We start from the raw sequence: 21,278 nt of genomic DNA, 5'->3' as shown, positions 1-21,278 counted from the left end.
TACATGAAACTATCGAACGGCCGTCGAATCCCAGTCGAATAACCGTTGAATCCTAGTTGCACGTTGAATAACCGTTGGGCGTGTGACGGAGTTAGTCGAGACGTTTATAAAGTTAAAACTTTTCTAACCATCCTCCTTTCCAAAGTCCTGCCCAAGTACGTAGATCCTTCGGCAAACTTGCATTCCCTTCTTCCAACAGCCTCTCGAATCGGTCGTATACGGCCTGGGGCAAGTACACAGCCTCAATATCACCTAGTCCATCCACCTCTTCCTTCGATGTAACTTTCTGGTAGTACACTTTAACCGCTCGAGCCGGTGTCGGCTTCTCGGACCTCGTGATCAAGGTATTCGGATTAAACACCCAAATATGTACCCCCTCGTTTGTTTCCTCGATCCGTTTCCCAGAACCATCTAGATGCTGTTGCGACAATATACTCGCACCAGGTCTGACAAGAAACTTCCGTTGCCCGGTATTATCGACTAGAAACTGTAGATGCGCAGATAGCCACTGAGAAAGTGTGAAACTATCAAGGAGCTCGTCACCGTTTTCCTTGAACGACCCAAGTCTCAACGATAGCGACCACTTCATAAGTCTGATACCGTCTGCTTTTTCATCGACGATCCCGAGTGGAATATCGCAGACTTGGCAAACTGCGGTTTCTGCTTCGTTGGATTTGGCTTGCTGTTTTTCAATGTCAGCCGTTTATTCAAGGAAAAAAAAAGTGGTTGAGAAATGAAAAGGTAAAAATATATCCCGTATCTTATAGGGTCCTCCTACGAACGTTAAAGTCATAGGAGGCGAAACAGGATACGGCCATCCAAGTCTCCCACCAAAGCCAGGGAACCACCCGCCACCCCAGACAAAATGTCAGAAAGAACCGCTTCGTAGAGGGTTCTAACATCCATGGTGCAAGAGATGGACGAGAGCTATAGTTAAAGTGTATGTGAAGCTTGGTATGGTGAGTCTATCTAGGACGATTGTATCGGTGATGTAAAGTATTGATAATATACGCAAAAGCCGTATGACTTGATCACCTTCTTGCCGTCCACCCAATCTCTAGGGTTGTATACTGGGTCGAAGATGGGTTCTTACCTTAAAAGCGATGTTTTCACAGTCCTCTCTCCGAAGAAGGAAGTACATTGGGTCCACAAGTCCTACTGTGCTTTCCGCTACTATCCTCCCTACGCCAGAATACCTGCTCCCTTCGGAGTTACCATCCTTATTGTGGGGTTTGTGACAGTGCCAGAGATCCATCATATCAGCCCAATGTTCCGAAGGGAGGTTCTTCCATTTCTGAATCCGGCCTCTCTGGAGAATCGTCGTGGTACAGGCGATACAACAGAGCGAACAGTCGGGAGATACAGAGGATGCATCCCAGGGGTCTTGTACTGGTCCGGAAAGGGACTCGTATTCGCCTGACGAAAGGTAGGCCTGTGATGCTGAAAGTCTGTATGTCTTCGCTGGAACGAGTGTAATCGATGGAGGGTCGATTGGTGTCGGCAGCATGATATGAGTGGTTCGAACCCCGTACTTTACAGTCAAGGCACGCTTTGAGGGGTGAGGCGCAACAGAAGTCGGTATTTCGCCATCCTGACTCTCGATACTAACGGAAACCTGCTTGATATTCGGGAGTAGTTCGCAAAAGTACAGCGGATCCGGCATCAAGGCCTCTTATCGATTGTCGACGACAACTGCTGAAGTCTTCGGGGGAAAGAAGTTGTGGGGAAAGAAGAAGAAAAATTTAGAAAGCAAACGAATCTGGAGATTTAATCGATTTTTAATTTAAGAACTTCCGCATCCAGCAAGTCCGCCAAGTTGCGGTGACATTCAACAAATCGTAGCGAAGCCTGAGATTCAACAATACCTTACACCCTAACAAGCATTGGGGGTGTTCGGAGACGTCGCAGATATATGCAAAGTTGTGGGGTTGGTATATGCCTCCGATCCAATTAGTATAGTCCAGCCAGCGAAACAATCCGGTTTACGTGATCCCGCAGTCCATTATATCTCAGAAGGCGTAACACTCGCGAGAAGGATGGGAATTTAGTTATGACGACTTCACTCTACGGAGGGAGCCGAATCTAAGTACGTTGTGTTTTTTCTCCTCTTAAAATCCTCTGGGGGGGACCGGAGGGAATCGTATGATTCTGTCTCGACATTTCTTCAGAATTTCTTCCTATCGGTCTATAAAAAATCATATCTTCCAAACATGCATCTAAGCATTCTTCCAAATCTCTTAGTCCAAGCGACACTCCTCCACCGAGGCTTGAGCGTCGTAGTCGAACATTCAAACCAAGTACCGAAGTTTCATCCAAGAGATCAGATTATCCTCAATATGGGGTCTTCGTGGTCTAGTCCTGCTAGCAAGGGAGAGGAAATCTTCAAACCAGCAGATGTGGTCGCTGCCGACCCGTCCGAAGACCCGAGGTATCGGAGATTCACGCATTTGCTGAAGCTCAATCATCATGACCATTCGCTTTTCTATCACGACTTGCAATACCATAACCATTTGCCCTACGTCAGTAACTCCCACTCTTCATTAGATATTGATATACTGATTTTTCTATTACTTTTTTTTATTTTTTATTTTTAAATCTGTAGGCCTTGGCGTCAGCATACATTTTTGGTGCCAGTAAAGAACATTTACACGATATCTACGAAGTAGAATCGAAAGAACTCGAGCAATGGCAGGATTCGCCCGAGGAGATAGATCCAGATAATTGGAGGGCCCATCTAGGCGACATGAGGTGCGCTATTCCCACTAAATAATTCAATTTTAAAGAATCATCACTAATATTTACCAGATACCAACGAGCGTACCTCAATTTCTTTGAAGATGAAATGGAACAGCGAGGTCACGATTGGAAAGCCACCCTTTGGCACTTCTTAACAGACAAACAAGTTGATGACGGAGCTGAGGAGTGGGATAATCACCAATTGCTATACGGTCTCACGGAAGGACGTATGTTTCAAATCTTAGTGTATCGAATTTCCACATCGGTATGCTGATAAAAGATATAGTTGGTCACCCCCTCATTCACCTTGGGTACGCCCTCGAACTCGAAGACAAAGGCCTAGCAATGGAAGCCCTCGCCATGGCTGCCGCCTCCTACAACAAAGTCCACGAACTAGTCGACGACCCCTACCCCCCACTCCCCTTCATCAGCACCAACGAAATCCGCGAAATCCTCGACAAACTTTTCGACAACCGTGACTACGACGACATCTGTTCCAGAAACGGCATGGGCAAACCCGGGAAAATCCTCGAGGACCCACCATACTTCGCATTCTACACCTACGTAATTGAAAAAGAAAAAGCAGCATTGTTAGCAGCATTTCAAAAACAGGTTGAGGCTTCGGTTATGCTGTTTGCTACTTCTCATAAAGTTGCGAGTCCGCAGTATGATTTCTTCTTGGCGCATACGGTTACTACTGCCCATGCTTTGAGGATTATTCTTCCACATTTGGATACACAGCAGACGTGGCATTTGGTTAGGGCTCATATGATCCTTATATCACAAGTTTATTTGTCGCAGTGTAAGCCTACGATCAAAGACTGGTTTGTTGAGGATTATGATATCGGAAATAAGGATTGGGAGTACATCAGGAAGAAGGCATTGGAAGGGGAGTATAAGTATGACGCGCATTATGTTAAGAGTGAGTACCAACCCACGTATAAGTGCTACTAGAGGTGACAGGAAGGCTAATTCCGGGAATTGCTGTAGTTATACGATCGTTACACGAATTTGACAAACTCTTTGGGGCTGGTGAACCCAAAGATAAAAACTACAACATGTATTTGAAGGCTGCTGTCAAGTTTGCAGACGAATTTAAGGGATGGATAGGGTTTGGAAATGCGAGCATGTCCAAGCTGGATATCAAGAAACTGGGCGACGCCAAATAAGGTAGCAAAATAAAGCAAAAAATACTTGGGGAATTTTGATATTGCGGGTTCGAATTCGCAAAAATTTTGGCATTCACTTGCGTGTTCGTGTCTTCCTCAGTGCTGGTAATAATTACGATCAGAAATAGCGCATTGGTATCTGATTGATCTGATTTCCTGAGAATTTGCATTTGCATGCGGCGGCGCCGAAGTTGGAGATATGGGCCAGGTATGGGTAAAATTAAAAGTCTGAATTGAATAGCTATATCTAATTATCTAAGTAATTTGGTATCGAAGCAGGGAATGAACTTGAACTACATAACAGTATATGAATGAGTACTAAAAATTATAAACGCCACCCCGCATGCTTACACCTGGGCTGCAAACTCGAAGTGGACCCCAGATTTGAAAGAAAACGATATGATGAGGCACACTATACACACTACAGCCGACCCCAACTTCTGCATCAATCCAAGCGTCAGCTTCATTCTAGTTTTGAATTGTAGTCCCATACTTTAAGAACCTCTAGCTCCGTCGTCATGAAAGTAGTATCCCCCCCAATTTAACCTGCACGAGGCCAAACGGGCAGTCGTCACTATACTTCGCGACAAGAAGCCCCTACCTCCCCAGAGGCTGTAAATCCATTGTCCAACCAGACAAAATCGAGTTTGTTGGTGGTAGGATTCCTAGTGAAGGTCCAGTGGCCCTCATTGGTGGTGGCAATGTGGATTTCGACGCAGCCGGACCCGGCGTCTTTTGTTTTGATGTGTATGAGATCCCCGAATAAATCAATGTGTCTTGCAAAAGCGGCTCTGGCCTGGGACCTCGAAGATGGATAACTTATATATATCGCCAGGGCTATATAGATCGGGCAGAAATATGAGTCTCCTCTCTAATTCCTTTGGAACCAGTACTGGCTGGTGCACCTCCTGTGCCGCACAAGTACGTATCTGCAAGTACACGCCTCAGGTGTGAGCTTGTGGCTTTATTCAAATATCAGCCGTTCAGTTTTAGGCCGTCTTCGGATAACTGTGCCGCAAGAGCAAGCATCCATGATATCCATTCTGTGGGGCGCAGTTCATAGCCGCAAACATGGCTAGGTACGTAAGCAGGAACGATATGATAAGATCAAGGGTGGGAGTAATTATTACTTCCTTCACAATGGAACGCAGAGGCGATAATAATAGTAGACAAGGTAGACAAGAGGGTCAACTTCATACATATCGGAGGCACAAAACTGGCTGTAATGCTGTCCAATAAGGGCACTCATTGTTAACGCACATTCCAAATCGCATGTAGACCAAATGAGAGTTTTTGTGTGTTGTGTGTTGCTGGTCTCGTTGTGTTTTTGGCTCTGCTTCTTGCGACAAGGGGTTTCGGGTCTCGAAGTGGGCTACGGGATTCGACCGCACGGTACCTGGGCGAAAGGATAGATTCCGACATGACCTGATATCAGAAGGGTCCAGCCCAATGGCCCTTCCGATGGCGTCGAATGCGGGGAAGATGGGGGACGATAATGTGGGGAAGATATATCGTCGAGGTTTCGGCTTCAATTCTTCTCCAATGCAATTCAATTGAACGGCGCTGCATCGGTGGAGTTTCAACACAAAGAACCTCGGTACCGCATCCAGAGTTTCTCGACGACGTCCAGTGATTGGTCGCTTTTTTCTGCACCTTGAATTCAAAGTTTCGAACGTTTCGCGTTCAACGAAACCCTCACGATGGCATCTACACTTCGTTCTGCGATCCGCTGCACGAACGGAAACAGGGCTTCGTTCACGACACGGGTATCTTCAGCTTCAAGGCGGTATCTATCGTCCCGGCCTTTGTCACAACCATGGCGAGCACCGAACCCGAAGAATGCGAATGCAATCAAACTTCAATCGAGCAACTTCAACTATCCAACAAGGCAATTATCCACTATAGCAAGTGACCCGAAAGCAATTGCGTTGGAAATTCCGGTCTTTCAGTTCAAGGATATCCTCCCACATGGGGAACTTCCACCTACCAAGTCCCTCAAAGTTAATATCGATGGCCAGCCCTTCGTCTTCGACAATGTCTTCCTTCGTGATGCTTGCACGTGCAGTAGCTGCATCGACCCTTCTACACAGCAGAAGCTCTTCACCACTTCCGACATACCAATTGACATCTACCCTCGCCGGGCAAGGGTATCAGATGGGAGACTCAAGATCGAATGGAGCCATAGGCTTACTAAAAGCGCCGTCCCAGAAAATTTGAAGAGCGATTACCATTGGAGTTTCTACAGTGGTGAATTCTTAAAGAACTCTGCGACGCCGATTGCATCCGTCAAATCTAACATGTCGGATTTCAGGAGGATTTTTTGGGATAAAAAGATTATGGAGAAAGAAGTTTTTTGGATTGATTACGAGGATTATATGAGGAATGAGGCCGCGCTTGCGAAGGCTTTGAGGCACTTGAGTTTCTACGGATTAATTTTCATCAGGAATGTTCCCGATGGAAGGGAGGTTGATCAAGTACCTGCGCTCGCGGAGAGGATTGGTAACTTGAAGAGGACGTTTTATGGAGATACATGGACCGTCAAGTCGATTCCGAAGTCGAAGAACATTGCGTAGGTTTATTTATTATTACGAAGAATGAGATCACCCAACTAACAAGGTTGACAGATACACGAGCTTAGATCTTGGCTTACATATGGATCTATTGTATTTTGAATCCCCACCTGGGCTTCAATTCCTCCATTGTGTAGAAAACACAGTTACTGGAGGTGAATCGTACTTCGCGGATGCCATGCGTGCGGCATTCATGCTTCAAGCTACGTCTCCAAATGTTTTTGATACACTCACCCGGTTCCCGGTGAACTTCCATTATCACAATGATTCGAAGCACTACAGATTCTCGCGACCAATCGTTGTCATGAAGAATGCGAGCGAGAATTATCATCCCCAGCTCGGTATTGATCACATTAACTGGGCCCCACCATTCCAGGCCCCATTTACAATGGATCACAACGGCGCCATGGTGTCAAAGAGTACTCAGTGGAGATCATTCCTAAAGGGTATGGGACAACTGAACGAGCAGTTTGAAAACCCAATGAATCAGTATGAGTATCTATTAAAGGAAGGGGATTGTGTGGTGTTCTTTAATAGGAGGGTGTTGCATGCTAGGAGGGGCTTTGACCCGGAGAGTGGGAAGAGGAGATTGACTGGTGGGTATGTGGATATCGATGCGTTTGAGAGTGCTTGCCGAGTGCTGGCGGAGAGGCACCCGGACGAAGGCAGGGTGGATACTACTGGTTTCGAGTACCTTACGGAACATGCGAAGGAGTTTGGATATACTCAGTGGGCATAAGTTTATGGAAAAGCGGGGAGTATACGAAAAATTTCAAATATACGTATGTAGATTGCTCAGCGGCATCTGTAAATACTAGTAGAGAAAAGAGGGGTACAATTAAGAATAAAAATAAAAAAAGGAACCACTCGATAATTATCGCCAACAGTCCCGTAGATATGCAAGCGATATAATTAGACCTCACCATCCCGAAGGCTGCATCCCAACAAATTAGAAAATGTGAAATGCCACTCTCTCCCTCCCACTTCTCGAAACTGATATCAAAGTCAGGCCTTTTTCGACCGATGTGGCTTTGCCAACCAACCACGAACCGAGATTGGAGCCAAAGTGGCGCATGCCGTCAGGCTGACGTTTGCCTTCAAGCCAACAGAAACCAAAAGCTTCTCTTCACCACACTTGCATAAGTGCCAAAAGTCGATGTAGATTTGACAACTCACCTTGCTGGAAAAGATGCACTTGGACTTGCCCCCAGAAGTATCGACAGGAACAAGTGCTAGGCCCGGAGTGGAGAGGTCCTGAGGCTTTTTTACTGCCGCGAAGTCCAGAGTCGGTAAGGTCGACCGGCGACCACCAATGGGTTTTGAGCAAGCAAGGGTCTACTTCTGCCCCCCAAGACGAAGAAAAAACGAACAGAGACATCTTGTCTGCAGGCAGTCTGGTAACATCTGTGACATGCTGTATGTAACGCTTGCTTGCTTGCTTAGTTAGCTCGTTAGCGGCCTGGCTGCAGGAGAGTGTCTGCTTAGGTCCCCCTTGATATTGCAAGTCTCCAACCAGAAGTTAGATATTCTTCACTGAAAATTTCAACGGTCAACGATCGAATTGAATCCGCCACACGCCTCGCTGAGCTGGCCGACATATCCCTCCTCGTCCGAGTCCTGCCGTTGTTTAATTGTGGTTGAAGTTGAAGTATCAGTTGAAGTTCAACCGTCCGAGGTCGTCAGGTCGAAAGGAAGAAGGTCCGAAAATTCTCGGTTACTTGGATTTGATCTCCTACTTTTTTTTTTCTCCAAGCGGACCAGCTTTTGGACTTCGATTTCACCAACTGGCTTCAAAAAGAAAAGAAGAAAAAAAGCCTTCCTGCAAGAAGAGGCTTGTGATATCGTCCTTGGACAAATCGCGTCCGAAAATTTTATACAGCCCCGCTAGAAACTGCGACCCCTCAGCACTTTCATTTAACATCACCGAGGTGTTTCGTGCAACATGGCAGCTCTGGGAGAAGAGTTGCTTACCACCGTTAATCGGCTACAGGTATGTCCGGCTATATGCCAAATATCACAATCACAAGCATGAGCACAGGTCGGACGAGCACTATCGTAGCTAACCACTTCACCAACAGGACCTCGTCTTCAATACCATCGGCAATGATTCTTTGGATTTGCCTCAAATTGTTCGTATTACCGCGTTGCCACTGGATGCCCTCGATATACCTATACTATATGCCTAGAAAGTGGTGGTTATTAACGGAGGGTTTTCGATACAATTGCAGGTCGTCGTAGGCAGTCAGTCCAGCGGGAAGAGTTCCGTCTTGGAGAACATTGTCGGCAGGGACTTCTTACCCCGTGGTTCCGGCATTGTCACCCGTCGACCGTTGGTCCTGCAGCTTATCAATGTTCCCACCGATGAGCTCATCGAGCCACATACCCCGTCGGCGGTGTCTAGTCAACGAGAATGGTGCGCCTGTATGCCATCTATATTTGCTTCTAAGGCTTATTTCTAATCTATCTATGCTCTTAGGGCCGAATTCCACCATATACCCGGTCGTCAGTACTACGACTTCACCGAAGTGCGGAAGGAGATCGAAAACGAAACGGCCAGGATAGCAGGAAACAATAAGGGAATCAATAGACAACCGATTAACTTGAAGATTTACTCGCCTCACGTTCTTAGTTTGACGTTGGTGGATCTGCCGGGTCTGACCAAGGTGCCAATTGGTGACCAGCCCACCGATATCGAAAAGCAGACCCGAAGCTTGATTTTAGAATATATTGCGAAACCGAACAGGTTGGTGGCTTCGATCCTCGGAATTACATGAATGGGTCTAATTGGCTTTGAAATGCAGTATTATCCTTGCCGTCAGTCCCGCCAATGTCGATCTTGTCAACTCCGAGGCCCTCAAGCTATCACGGCAGGTCGACGCCCAGGGAAAACGAACAATTGGTGTCCTTACAAAGCTCGATCTTATGGACCACGGCACCAATGCCCTCGATATTCTCTCAGGTCGTGTTTATCCTCTAAAGCTCGGATTCATCGGTGTCGTGAACCGAAGTCAGCAGGATATCAATGGCAACAAGAGCTTGCAAGATGCCTTGGCAGCCGAACAAGAATTCTTTAGACATCATCCTGCCTATAGAAATATGGCGCATAGATGTGGAACGCAGTTTTTGGCGAAGTCCCTGAATACCGTATGGATGTGGAATGCCCAGCCTTCCCCCTAAAGGGGGTTGTACTTATAAGCTTGCTAACATGTCAGTAAAGACCCTCATGGGCCACATTAGGGAAAGACTTCCGGATATTAAAGCTCGATTGAACACACTCATGGGTCAGACACAACAGGAACTCGCTTCGTATGGAGACATGCATTTTAGCGGGAAGGAGCACAGGGTATGAAGGGACACTCTTTGTTTACCGAGATAACTTATCTAATCGATTATAGGGCTCCTTGATCTTACAATTGATGACTAAATTCGCGGGAAGTTTTATCTCTTCTATCGACGGTACCTCATCCGAAATTTCGACCAAGGAGCTTTGTGGTGGCGCTCGAATCTACTATATCTTCAACAATGTGTTTGGTGGTTCCCTAGAATCGATAGACCCTACGTTGAATCTCTCTGCCTCGGATATCAGAACTGCTATTCGAAACTCTACTGGTCCTCGTCCTTCCCTCTTCGTACCGGAACTTGCGTTCGACCTGTTAGTGAAGCCCCAGATTAGACTGTTGGAAGGTCCGAGTCAGAGATGTGTGGAGTTGGTGTATGAGGAATTGATCAAGATTTGCCATACTTGTGGTAGCAATGAGCTCTCGAGGTTCCCGCGACTACAGGCTAAGTTGATCGAAGTGGTGTCGGATTTGCTGAGGGAGAGGCTCGGGCCAGCGTCAACATATGTGGAGAGCTTGATCGCAATACAACGAGCCTATATCAATACAAACCATCCGAACTTCCTTGGCGCTGCTGGTGCCATGTCTTCGGTGATCTCGAGTAAACAGGAAAAGGAAAAGTCCGCCGCTATTGCAGCTCGACGAGAGAAGAGAGTCGCTGACAAGAGAAGAGTGAGTGTATAGTGCTTTCGTATCAGTACTAATTCTAGGGAACATATTCACTGACTCAGAAGTACGTACAGCCAAACTCACTATTAGCACCTTCCGTCAACGGAGCCGAATCGCCCGAGCTCGAAGAAGTCAACGGTGTCGATGCCGCAAACAGAGGAATCTCTCCAGTCGCACAGCAAATGGAATCGATAACCAACCTTGCAAGGTCACATAGCCGACCTAGATCTCCATCGACTGCATCCCACGCCGGAAGCCTTGGCCAGAAAGACTCTTTCCTTACCTACTTCTTCGGCAACAAAGACCAAATACCGGGACCCGCTACGGCCATGACAGGAATTCCAGCCCGAAATGCAACACCCAGTGGGCTTGCACAGGCAATGAGGCAGCAGGAAGCAAATAGTGTCGTGATGCCACAACATATCGCAGTGCCTTCGGCGTTCGCAGCCCCACCACCACCGCAAATGATTCCGGATTACGATGCACCTCCAACATTTGTAAGTTCACCCGCGCGCACACGCCGTATGACTTTCACTAACAGATGACTCCAGGAGGAACCCGCTCTCTCCGAGCGTGAACAAATGGAAACGGAATTAATCCGCAGGCTCATTTCATCTTACTTCAATATCGTTCGCGAAATGATTGCAGACCAAGTACCGAAAGCTATTATGCATCTGCTCGTAAACCACAGCAAGGATGTGGTGCAGAACAGATTGGTCTCGGAGTTGTATCGTGAAGAGTACTTTGAAGATCTACTTTACGAAGACGATAACATCAAGAATGAACGTACCAAATGCGAGAGATTGTTGTCGACATACAAGGAGGCAGCTAAGATTATCAGCGAAGTTTTGTAAAGCTGAGGTTTTGAAAAGGGAGACGGCGAGCGATGACAAGAGCGCACAAAGCGGAATTGTATAGATGGGCTAGAAGGGTTTTACTTACCTTGGAGGGGACTTTTACGCCCTATTTTTTATTTTTCTAATTCTTTTATTCCCCGTTTGATTGGCATCCTTTCGTGTATAAAATGGATAGGGGCAAAGCTTTCTTCTTTCTTTCTTTCTTGGCTTATGATTTGAGAGTTGGCTATCTGGCATCTTGTCCGCTTTGTTACCATTTTCCTTTATTTTCCTTACCCCTCTCATCAAAAGTGCATCCATTCTCTTTCCTTTTCTTCTTATTTTTCCTAAGATTTATGATATGAGTATGGAGCCTCTTTAGCTTTTAACTCTAGACCATGCATACACAAAAGGGGTGGCAATCTTCGTTTTCTCTTATCTTTCTTTTTGCGAATTTGAATTTAAACGGTTGGGGAGGCTTCATAGGTTAGTTGAATCCGTACGTATCCGTCATGAATGAGCGGGGGAGGTACATGGTAAGAAGGCGGGGCGGTCTGCAAATGCTTACTTTTATCCCCTTTTGTAACGTCGTTACGACTTGGACAGATCTTCTATGTCTCCACTCTTCTACAAGTTGTTTATCTATATAGAGCGAGTTCTTGATTACGATAATTGCAATTGATGCTTTCAGGGATTGGGATCAAAGTGCTTAAGTATAAATTTCTAAACCAGCATCGTCTTAATTTTGATAGAAACGTGGACCCTGGGTTTTACGTTCGAATCTCCATCTAAAAGTTAAAACGACGTGACATCGCTTGCTTGTTAAGCATATCATAAATTATACTACACTGAAATTATTAAGCAGGTTACTTCCTTGAAGTGTAATTTCCACGATACATAGTAGATACATCGGTATCCCGGTATGCCAAAAAGGGGATTGCCTGGCAAAACCGGTTCATCTTGCATGCAGGCTACAGGTATGATCTGTGCCTATGAGATGCATACATAGTTCGTACTCTTAAGCAATCTGACGTGGTTAACCGTCGGCGAGGCTACCTTCTTCGGTATGATCTTTAAAGCCTGTTCCTTGTAAAAATATATGTCAAAGTTTATATTTTATACCCGTTAGACATCGGATAATATATTAGGTGTACAACAAGTCACCATATTAGAGTTTGAATCCAAGATATCGATAGGGTAGGTACCACCGAGGTATACGGTGACCATTAGTCACCCTTGGTTTTGAGATTCGGATTTAGCTGGAGAGAAGCTAGTTAGTGCTCAGGCCTTTTCTCAGACGGAGGTATCAGCCGTGGTAGTGAAACAGTTGGGGATTCGGAATATGCCTTCGTTGAGATCAGCGAATGCAGGGACAAACCTCGTGATAGGTATTTGTTGTTGAATGATATTTACTGCTCCCAAAAGCAGCTTTCGGAACTTGTCATGAATTGACCAGGAGGGAATTTGTATGAGTGACATGAGGTTGAAAAGGTCGTATATAGTACGGAGTCAGTCTAAATTTCAGGCGACCGATTAATTGTTCTCGGGTTCTTTCGAAACTTCTCTTTATTTTCAGTTGCTGCAGCTGCTCTAATCGTTAACATCGATTTGACCCTTTCAAACTTGGCTTCTTGGACGCCTCGATATCACGGCGCCACAACCGCAGTCGGCGTCCTCTATACAGCATCTCCGTCCGACTGCCTACGGGTACTTTACACTTCACTATTAGGCTGACGTTTCGATTTGCGAATCAAATTCATATGATTTTTTTTACTCGGTAGAACGTCGAGACGTTAACATCTGATTTAGATAAGCATCTGATATATCTCCTACAATCCACGAAGGTTCAAAACCATGCCGCTACACACCGGACTCCCTAACCAAGACATGTGTCCGATCGATTTTTTGCCACAAGCCAAAAAGCCAGGTTGAGGCGGCGGCCTGATCGCTGTTGTCAGTCTCATGTAAAGTTCCAACGGAGACGAGAAACGTGGGTGCGCCCTACTCGCCGCGGGCGCCCGTTAGGTTAAGGCTAGCTGTCGGTTTTGTAGCATGGGGAACAGAATTGGATTTTCAGACCAAATTGTTCTCCCCTTTGCTATTTACTACGTTTCGAAATGTGAAGCATCTGACGTACCACTGATGCTTTCCAAATGGAGATATCGTATACAGTAAACCACTAGCTATCGCTGTATATCCAACACGTCAACTTTTTGTGTCTGTTGTTATTGCTAATTAAAGATGTTAAATTATCGGATTGGCTAACGTTTGAGATTAGAAGGGAATCCTAGCTGAGGTTGTTGAAACGCTTAAAAGTCCAGGCTGCGAATGCCCTCATGCTCATGAGAGGGAAGGAAAATTGCTACTCGCGTCCAATGGGAAATTAAATGTCGCAATTTAGTTTGCATCAGTCTCCCGGTCCATTCCCTCGGTCATTGCAAGACGAGGGCCCCTGCTTTTTGGTCCTTTGAAAGACAGAGCCGGACCCAGTCGGGGCTCCCCATGGCGTATCATCTCATCGCAAGAAAATATAACGGATTGCATTGGAAGTGTCCAGCCGATGCACTGTCGGTTCATTCCCCAGTTTGCAGCTCGCTGACCCGGATGGCTTGAGGAGGGCGCTTCGGCCATCTCCTCGACTTTTTGCTGGTGGTGTTCAGCTTTTGCGATCTTCGAGGAGATAAGGAGGCTCTTTGTCAAAGCTATAACAGCGAGGCCTATATCCCCATACGGCGGGATGGGGCACGAGCGCAATGGGGAAAAGCATGGGGCCCCGACAGCGAAAATCACATTTCGCTGCGCCGGTAAAACGTGCCCCGCTTATGGGATGGACACTCGCGTCTGATCTTTTTCGGACCACGAGCTGCACCGAGGAGAACGGAAACATTGCTTCTTTTGCCTGAATGGTGGTTATGAGGCTAGGGAGGATGAAAAACTACAACTTTTTCGGCTTTCTCACTGCAACAATCCCTATGCACCACCTGCCAGTCGCTTAATATTCTAAATAAGGCTTTGGGACTTGACAGGGAATGCACTCACATGCACACCGGGCCATGACAAGGTCGATGCAATCGCAAGAGAAGAGCAGCGACTGGAGGAGATGTCATTGAATGTTTTACCATCTTAGCCATTTTGGACGCCAGCGGGTTTAAACAGGTTCCACACCAAATTCCGTGAAATTCCCTCCTCGACTCTCGCTATTGGGAATGTCTGAGCTTAAGTGTTACCGTCTGTAATGTTTCGATGAACTGGTTGGTGGAAATAGGTAGGAAGATCATCTCATTTCCTTCAACGGATTAGCTTGTGGACCAGCGCCAGGAGCAAAGGGCATCTCGCCTCCTCGCTTTAGCTATTGGAGCTATTCCCTGGAACTGGAAGTTTCTTTGGGAATAGAATGCACAGTGATTCAAAGGAAAAAAAAAAAAAAAAGCAGCCCACCTTAAGACCTTTTGGCGGCGTCTCCTCTTTTCGCCAGCTTGCATTCTTCTGCAGTGCGCTCTTCGCTATTCACCTCCTCTCGTGTGCGGTCCCAAAGATATCACACACCCACCACCATCTTTCGCAACAAAAACAAAACGAAGGGACAGCCCATATCGAGAGAAAAAGGTCCTGGTGACCGCCGTTTTCGAAGGAGCTAGATCCGAACCCTGTGCTGGACTGCCTGAGATCAGACAACTGAGGAGAACCCGAACGAAGGAGAAATTTTTTTCTGTTTAAAATAAAACCGAAATTTTCGCAAGGGGATCCCTTCAGCTTCTTATGTCCTCTCAATGCTAGGGAATTATGAGCGCATCCCAAACCAACTTTTCCCGCACGAATGGCACGGCTCTGCAAGCAACTGATAAAGGCCTGACTCTGGGACCGAAGCGAGACGTCAATTTTAAGCTTTTTCCCTCTCGTTGGAATTATTTGGTCTAATTTCTTCTTGGATGCTGCCCCGAGTGGTGTCAAGACACTTTTCTTCTTTTGCTCTTTTCTCTTATTTACCTTGAACGGTTTTCCAGATCTTTTGGACCGGACCCTTTCCCTTGTGCTTTTCTTATCCTTTCGTCACCTGAATCTTAACCGTTTTACTGGGGAAGATCAATACATGCATGCAACATTACAACTTGCGACGACTCCAAAATACAGCAGCTCGTCGACACCAACCTTTTGGGTATGCCTTGGAGCATCAGCGAAGGAGGAATATTAGACCCAACCAAGATGTTTCCAAGATCAAGAGATAGAGACGGTTCATCAGGTGGAGCTTCAACTTCATCGGTAGACTCGATTGTTTCGGGCACGACATCTTCAAGAGATGATAAGCGGGATAGTACAGGGTCGCAGTCGACAGCTGGTTCGAACACGACTTCACGAAGACCGTCTTTAAAGCCCCTAAAATCCCCAGAGAAGGAGAGCACACGACAATTGGCAAGAAATTTCTTTGGCTATGGTAGGAAACCGAGCAGCAGATCAAGCACACCGACATTACAAATGTTCGATGAAACCGATTCGATAGGACCGGGACAGTTGGAGCGAGTCAACAGTGATGGTTCAACAACGTCTTCAAAATTTAGTTCATTTTCGATAAAACCTGGATTTCTAAGCGGTACTAAGTCGAGGAGTGGAAGTGTTCAGCTGAGGGATAGCTCTTGGATAGAAGGTGGGGTTTTTTCCTCTCGCACATACTGAGTTCTAAACTCGGTATATCTACCCGAGCTTTTTTCTCCCTGCGCAGCATATATTTATGCATGTTCGCTTTTTTTCCCAAAATGTGCGGTAGATCGGAGTACCTGAGCCGTGGGTTATACATGACTATAGCAGTGGCGGCCTTTAACTTCTACGCCAAAAATACTCATGTATACGATGCCACGATAAATACTCCGATGATCCGTCGTAACGTGGAGGTCCAAATGTATGCTGACTTTAAGTTTCTTAAACTTTTTGGTTATGAATAGACAAAGTCAACGCTCGGACAAGTTCTAAAACGGCTACTGCAACAAACAACGGTGTTACAGCTCCTTTGAACGAAGCAGAACTCAGGCAGCGGATTCTCCAGGCTGCAAGGGAGCCAAGGTATATCCAAATTTGCATGAGATTAATTACGGATGGAGGATCACCAGTGCTAAAAATTAGCTTGTAGATGCGAGAGCCCACTGAGTCCACTGAGTCCACTATCGCCAACGGCGATGATCCCATTTCCCCTAGAGCCTCCCGTCTTGAAACGACCTGAAATACCTCCCTTGCCGAAAACGATGCCCATTGTTCACAAAAAGCCGCTTGGTCCGCGGCAGAATGCAGATTGGGATCTGGATCCTATGACGCATACAATCGAAGAGGAGGATGAGATGATAGATGGCTTGTCATGGATCGATAATGAAACTGATGCCGGGTCGAAAAGAGTATCTTCAAACGATACGATATCGGAGCCTCCAACAATACATAGCGGACGGAATTCTGCAACTAGCAGTACTGCAGAAATACCTCTTATTTTGGACCATAGCTGCATAGGACCAGATGGAATGCCCCGTGTGGACGAGCTACATCTTTCCGAATCCGTCCCGATTTTGCTAGACATTCACGCCGCTAAGAAGGAACGGCCACCCCCACCACCCGACCCGTTTCTCTTGGAACTCCAAAAGAAGGAAAACGCTGGTTTACACGCACTATGCGAACATCTCGCCGATGCCCCGGAGGCACTCTTAGACCCAGTACAATTCTTTGAAAAACGACTGTGGGCATTGGTAGGGTGTCAGTGGTTGACTTTTGGAAAACAACTGCAAAGCCCAGCACACGATACATTATTGCATGCACGACCCGAAGATGGAAGGAAAGTTTTGCACCTGCATGGGCCGGCTGCAGATGGCTGGGTTCTTGCTGCGAAGTATCCGAATGCGACGTTTTACAGCGTTTCGTCGGAAGACGTTGAATACCCCGAAGACTTGTACGACATGCCATCAAATCATCATCATATTTACACACCCTCAGTATCATCACCCATTCCATTTCCAGACGACTATTTTGATGTCGTTGTTACAAGGACACTTTCATCCGTTGTCAAATCATCGCAATTAGAAAGCGTATTAAGGGAATCCTTACGGATATTACGACCTGGAGGCTGGCTAGAGTTGCACACAATAGATCCGACATTGACAAGGGCTGGAAATATTACAAAGCACTGGATAGAGTCTAGAGTGCTAGCACCAATGGAGAACGACTTCTTCAGCTCCAAGCCATCAGATAGAATCCTACACCTCATGCAGGATCTGGGTTACCACAAAGTCAAGAACGCCAGAATTGCTTTGCCGACATTTCCAACATCACGCCCGTTGTCACCGGGTGGAGGTGCTGGAGGCGAGTCGGATGCACAAAAGGTGATGGTTTACCTAGGCCGCCACTTTTACGAGGAGCTTTACGGGCAGTTCCTGCGAGCGGGGCACATTGGTGCGGGTAGCCCATCTTGGTGGTGGGATAGTATGGCGGTTAGGCAGGAATGCCAACGGGAAAGTACCTGTTTTGGACTAACAATTTCTTTTGGGAGAAAGACACGATAGCTAGAATTCTCCTTTTTAAGTATATTTTTGGTGTTCTATCTTCTTTTGGGGGCCTTCCTTTAAACTTCGGTTTCTTAGTTCCATTTTAATGTTCGGGTTGCATATTTGCCATTAACGTTTCGACATGGTTATGATACTTTACATCGTTGTCGTTCGGAGTTTGACTATCGTACACTGGAATTACAAGCGAGTTCTCTTTTTTTACTGGTTCTATATCATACTGCAATTCGTGTTCTTTCCGATCATTTCTTATTTTGTAAATCTATTCTCCTAAATCCCCTGGCTTTATGTCTACAGCTGCTACAAGAATTGTGTCCATGCATTTACAGTTTGAAAAAAAAAAAAAGACTCACTCAATGGGTCGTCTTTCTATTCCCCCTTACAATTCCCTTTTCGCCCCTCTGCAAAGTTTTCCGTTATCTTCACGTGTGGAGGACAATTCCGGTGGCTGCCCCCGAACATTCGAAATTTTTCTCTCAAGCGGTGGCTTTTTGAGGTTCCTTCTTCCTCTCACTGCCCAAACAACTGGCGTGCATTGCCAACAAACGCCGATTCTCTTTAATTGGCAGCAAATCCAATGCTCTAAAACACTCAATTCGAAACCCAGTCTCTTAAAAAAGGGTTTTCATGGCTTTTTAGGTACTAACTTTACGGTCTTGGGATAGAATTGAATCCCTTGCCTCCGATTACGCGAGGATATATTTGCTTCGGGTATCGACAGGTACCATATACAAGTACCTAAACGTTTTTTATGCCGCAACTCTCCTTCGGTCAACGATATCACACCTGCGAGACCTTGCATTGGTGGTTCAGTTCGTTTTCAAAATAAGTTAAAACACCATGCCTGTTAGGCTCGCTTTAGTCTTCTTTGGACTTTTTGGGATTTTTCCCTTCTTTTTTCTTTCTTTTGACTGACTTCGTAAGCCGTACATGCCGTCCAAAAGTTTGTATGTTGGCATCAATGGTCTTTCGTTTTTGAGAACGAAGGCCGGCCTTAATGGGTAAAGCCAGCCAAAATACTCCCCAATCAACTCAGATCCAAAATCTCCTCCTCCAACCGGCGCCCCGCGACGTTCGCCATAAATTGGATTTGCCAAACGCCTCGGATTAGCCGAGCCCGTCCGCTTTCTTTATCAGACGGAGGAAGGAGGTAAGAATTCTGGTAGCGTAAAACCACCCAAGGATCCCAGTCATGTCTATATCACCAGCGTTTTTTCCCTTTCACCTACGCGTCGTCCATGCAAACTCTGAATGATCATCGCTATTAGAGGTAAAGCTTGTCTAAGACCTAGACCTAAGAGATCGTTTCTGGCGACCACTTGGGTTCCATTAACCGGCGGGGTTTCCTGCAACTCCCATGGGCTGGTGCGAAAGACGATGACTTGTCAAAACTCCCCAAAACCCTTGTGGCTTTGGATTCGTATTATGCCATTTAATTGTAAAATTTTGGGCGCATTCCTATTTGAAATATGGTCAGCTGGCATTTTGCGTAGACGGTAGACGAAGACAGCTACGTTCGCTTACCGTGTGATAAGGTGTTTTGGTTCCTATTGAAAAGGAAAAAATTGACGATAGGCCTGTGGGAAGCTCTTGCTTTTCTCGCTTTTACTTCCGAGGAGAGTAAGATCCTCGCTTCGGTGCAGGAGCGGGCTTGAATTGTGGATATGTCGAATGATGTCACGGGTATAAGCTGGTCGATAGCCAAGTTAAGCCGTTGAACTGTCAAGCTTGTGATGATGTAGACGTCTATACGCATGGAAGCGAATACGAAGCGATATGTGGTGGGAACAAGAAGACGGGATCGATCGGGATTATGCTTGTGCTTGAATTCATATGTCTGTACGACGTGAGCCTGCTACTCCCTCCCGTTTGGGATCTTTCGTTAACGTTTGTGTAACATGCCCTGGCCTTGCAACACAAAAACGTGGGGGTCATGTTGCTAGATCTGGTTTATGGCGTATGGGTCTGGAGCTCGAGACGGCAAGACGGGAGATCTAATAATGCATTGCGTCAAGCGATTTATATATTCTGCATCCATACGCTGCACGAATCGGAGAAGCTGTTGAGATATCTATGTTCCAGCTCTGCCAAAAAAACAGGTCAGTCTGTGAAATTCCTCTCAGCCTCGCATGTACATATAAAGTGGCATGTATGTAAATGTGGAATAGACTCATTTGCCACCAGGCGAACCACCAAGCTCTGAATCTGTTGATGTCTATTGGGGTTTTAGTCGGGCGGGCCAATCGCTTTCTGTCCATAAAATTTGTCGAGGTCAGCCTCGCGGAACTTCCTACCGTTCCAAGACCTGAAAAGTGGCGGTCAACTCAGTTACTTACTACTGAAACCAACATTACTATACCACAACAGATGGAATAACGGTATGGGAATGACGAATGGGGGAGAATATATGATAAGCTACTTATATATCGAGCTTCTGTGCAATGCAATGCAATGGGGATTATGATTCGAATATTATGCAAGGATCGCCTGATGGCAATCTCTTGGCGACAACTACCAGCCATAATTTCTCGTTTCCCACCCTAGCTAGACACTTCCCAGTCCATCCGTCTATGGTCTGTTGGTTGCGGCCCGTTGAAACAACGTTTAACCTGTTCGAGTCGCGAGACTAAACTCGATTGAATATTATATCTACCTAATTCACGATGTCCACTGATAACTACGAGCACCTCTCTAGTGTACTCCTTCGACCTGACGTTGAAGGCCCCCTCAAGGAGGGCCTCACCAGTTCTCTAGATGGCGAATCCGAACCCGAACCATGGACACTCATCCCAGTGATCATCGCCATTATCTCGCAAATCGCTGAGGATTATGTCAGCCAGCTCATCAAAGCTGATGCTGATACTGGCACTATCTCCTCTGGAGAGCTAGCAGACGTGCAAATCCTACCTCTCCTTCAGCTGCTGCATATCCTCGTTCAAGAGCTCTCCCAATCATCTGGGTCTACCAGCGAATCCGAGAATCTCGCTCGAGCTTTGGAGGAACACGTCAAGAAACTCAGCGTCATAGACTGTGCGCAGAGGCAGGACCTGTTGGATGTCTTGCCTTTGCTCGAACGTACCAAGACGATCGGAGCACAACCCCACCCCAACCCCGCCCGCGAAATTGTTAACGCCCTTCACATTCTCCCCGGAGGTGGCATCAATGGATGGAAGAACGGGCCAGGTGGGATGAAGAACGGGGGCAAACCGGGGATCGCCCCTGCGAACCCTAGACCCACCATCGTTACTTGGATTTTTACGATCTTCGGTATGATTCCTAAATAGGTAGAATTGGTAGGGAGCAGTGCTGCCGGAATGCCATAGCCGTAACATAGTTCACCAATTTTAATCGTGGTGGCTTGGCGGTTAAACGGTTATAAGTATAGATACATTTTTATTCCGTATGTTCCACGACGCATGTGGAAATT

At 46.4% G+C, this 21,278-nt stretch overlaps 7 protein-coding genes across 7 annotated transcripts; 5 read left to right on the top strand and 2 right to left on the bottom strand.

Moving 5' to 3' along the window:
* Positions 1-112: 112 nt before the first annotated feature.
* DFL_007111 (uncharacterized protein) lies at positions 113-1,663 on the bottom strand (the record flags this gene model as incomplete). Its single annotated transcript, XM_067636644.1, has 2 exons — positions 113-682; positions 1,094-1,663. The coding sequence occupies 2 exons, from the start codon at positions 1,661-1,663 to the stop codon at positions 113-115; spliced, it is 1,140 nt and encodes a 379-aa protein (XP_067488239.1).
* A 547-nt stretch (positions 1,664-2,210) lies between these two features.
* DFL_007110 (uncharacterized protein) lies at positions 2,211-3,905 on the top strand (the record flags this gene model as incomplete). Its single annotated transcript, XM_067636643.1, has 5 exons — positions 2,211-2,519; positions 2,603-2,748; positions 2,806-2,963; positions 3,023-3,658; positions 3,727-3,905. The coding sequence occupies 5 exons, from the start codon at positions 2,211-2,213 to the stop codon at positions 3,903-3,905; spliced, it is 1,428 nt and encodes a 475-aa protein (XP_067488238.1).
* Positions 3,906-5,605: 1,700 nt separating this feature from the next.
* Positions 5,606-7,214, top strand: DFL_007109 (uncharacterized protein; the record flags this gene model as incomplete). The annotated part of the gene is made up of 2 exons (XM_067636641.1): positions 5,606-6,474; positions 6,530-7,214. 2 exons carry the CDS (start codon positions 5,606-5,608, stop codon positions 7,212-7,214), a joined length of 1,554 nt encoding a protein of 517 aa, XP_067488237.1.
* Positions 7,215-8,417: 1,203 nt separating this feature from the next.
* Positions 8,418-11,336, top strand: DFL_007108 (uncharacterized protein; the record flags this gene model as incomplete). The annotated part of the gene is made up of 9 exons (XM_067636640.1): positions 8,418-8,465; positions 8,554-8,604; positions 8,704-8,888; positions 8,952-9,218; positions 9,277-9,619; positions 9,693-9,818; positions 9,871-10,485; positions 10,557-10,979; positions 11,034-11,336. The coding sequence occupies 9 exons, from the start codon at positions 8,418-8,420 to the stop codon at positions 11,334-11,336; spliced, it is 2,361 nt and encodes a 786-aa protein (XP_067488236.1).
* Positions 11,337-15,521: 4,185 nt separating this feature from the next.
* On the top strand, positions 15,522-17,851 carry DFL_007107 (uncharacterized protein; the record flags this gene model as incomplete). Its single annotated transcript, XM_067636639.1, has 3 exons — positions 15,522-15,960; positions 16,256-16,373; positions 16,441-17,851. 3 exons carry the CDS (start codon positions 15,522-15,524, stop codon positions 17,849-17,851), a joined length of 1,968 nt encoding a protein of 655 aa, XP_067488235.1.
* Positions 17,852-19,283: 1,432 nt separating this feature from the next.
* Positions 19,284-19,607, bottom strand: DFL_007106 (uncharacterized protein; the record flags this gene model as incomplete). Its single annotated transcript, XM_067636638.1, has 2 exons — positions 19,284-19,309; positions 19,376-19,607. 2 exons carry the CDS (start codon positions 19,605-19,607, stop codon positions 19,284-19,286), a joined length of 258 nt encoding a protein of 85 aa, XP_067488234.1.
* Positions 19,608-20,514: 907 nt separating this feature from the next.
* On the top strand, positions 20,515-21,135 carry DFL_007105 (uncharacterized protein; the record flags this gene model as incomplete). The annotated part of the gene is made up of 1 exon (XM_067636637.1): positions 20,515-21,135. One exon carries the CDS (start codon positions 20,515-20,517, stop codon positions 21,133-21,135), a length of 621 nt encoding a protein of 206 aa, XP_067488233.1.
* Positions 21,136-21,278: the final 143 nt, after the last annotated feature.

The sequence above is a fragment of the Arthrobotrys flagrans genome (assembly GCF_004000055.1).
Source record: "Arthrobotrys flagrans strain CBS H-5679 chromosome Unknown unitig_8, whole genome shotgun sequence".
Taxonomy (NCBI): domain Eukaryota; kingdom Fungi; phylum Ascomycota; class Orbiliomycetes; order Orbiliales; family Orbiliaceae; genus Arthrobotrys; species Arthrobotrys flagrans.
This window is presented reverse-complemented; position numbering and strand designations above follow the sequence as displayed.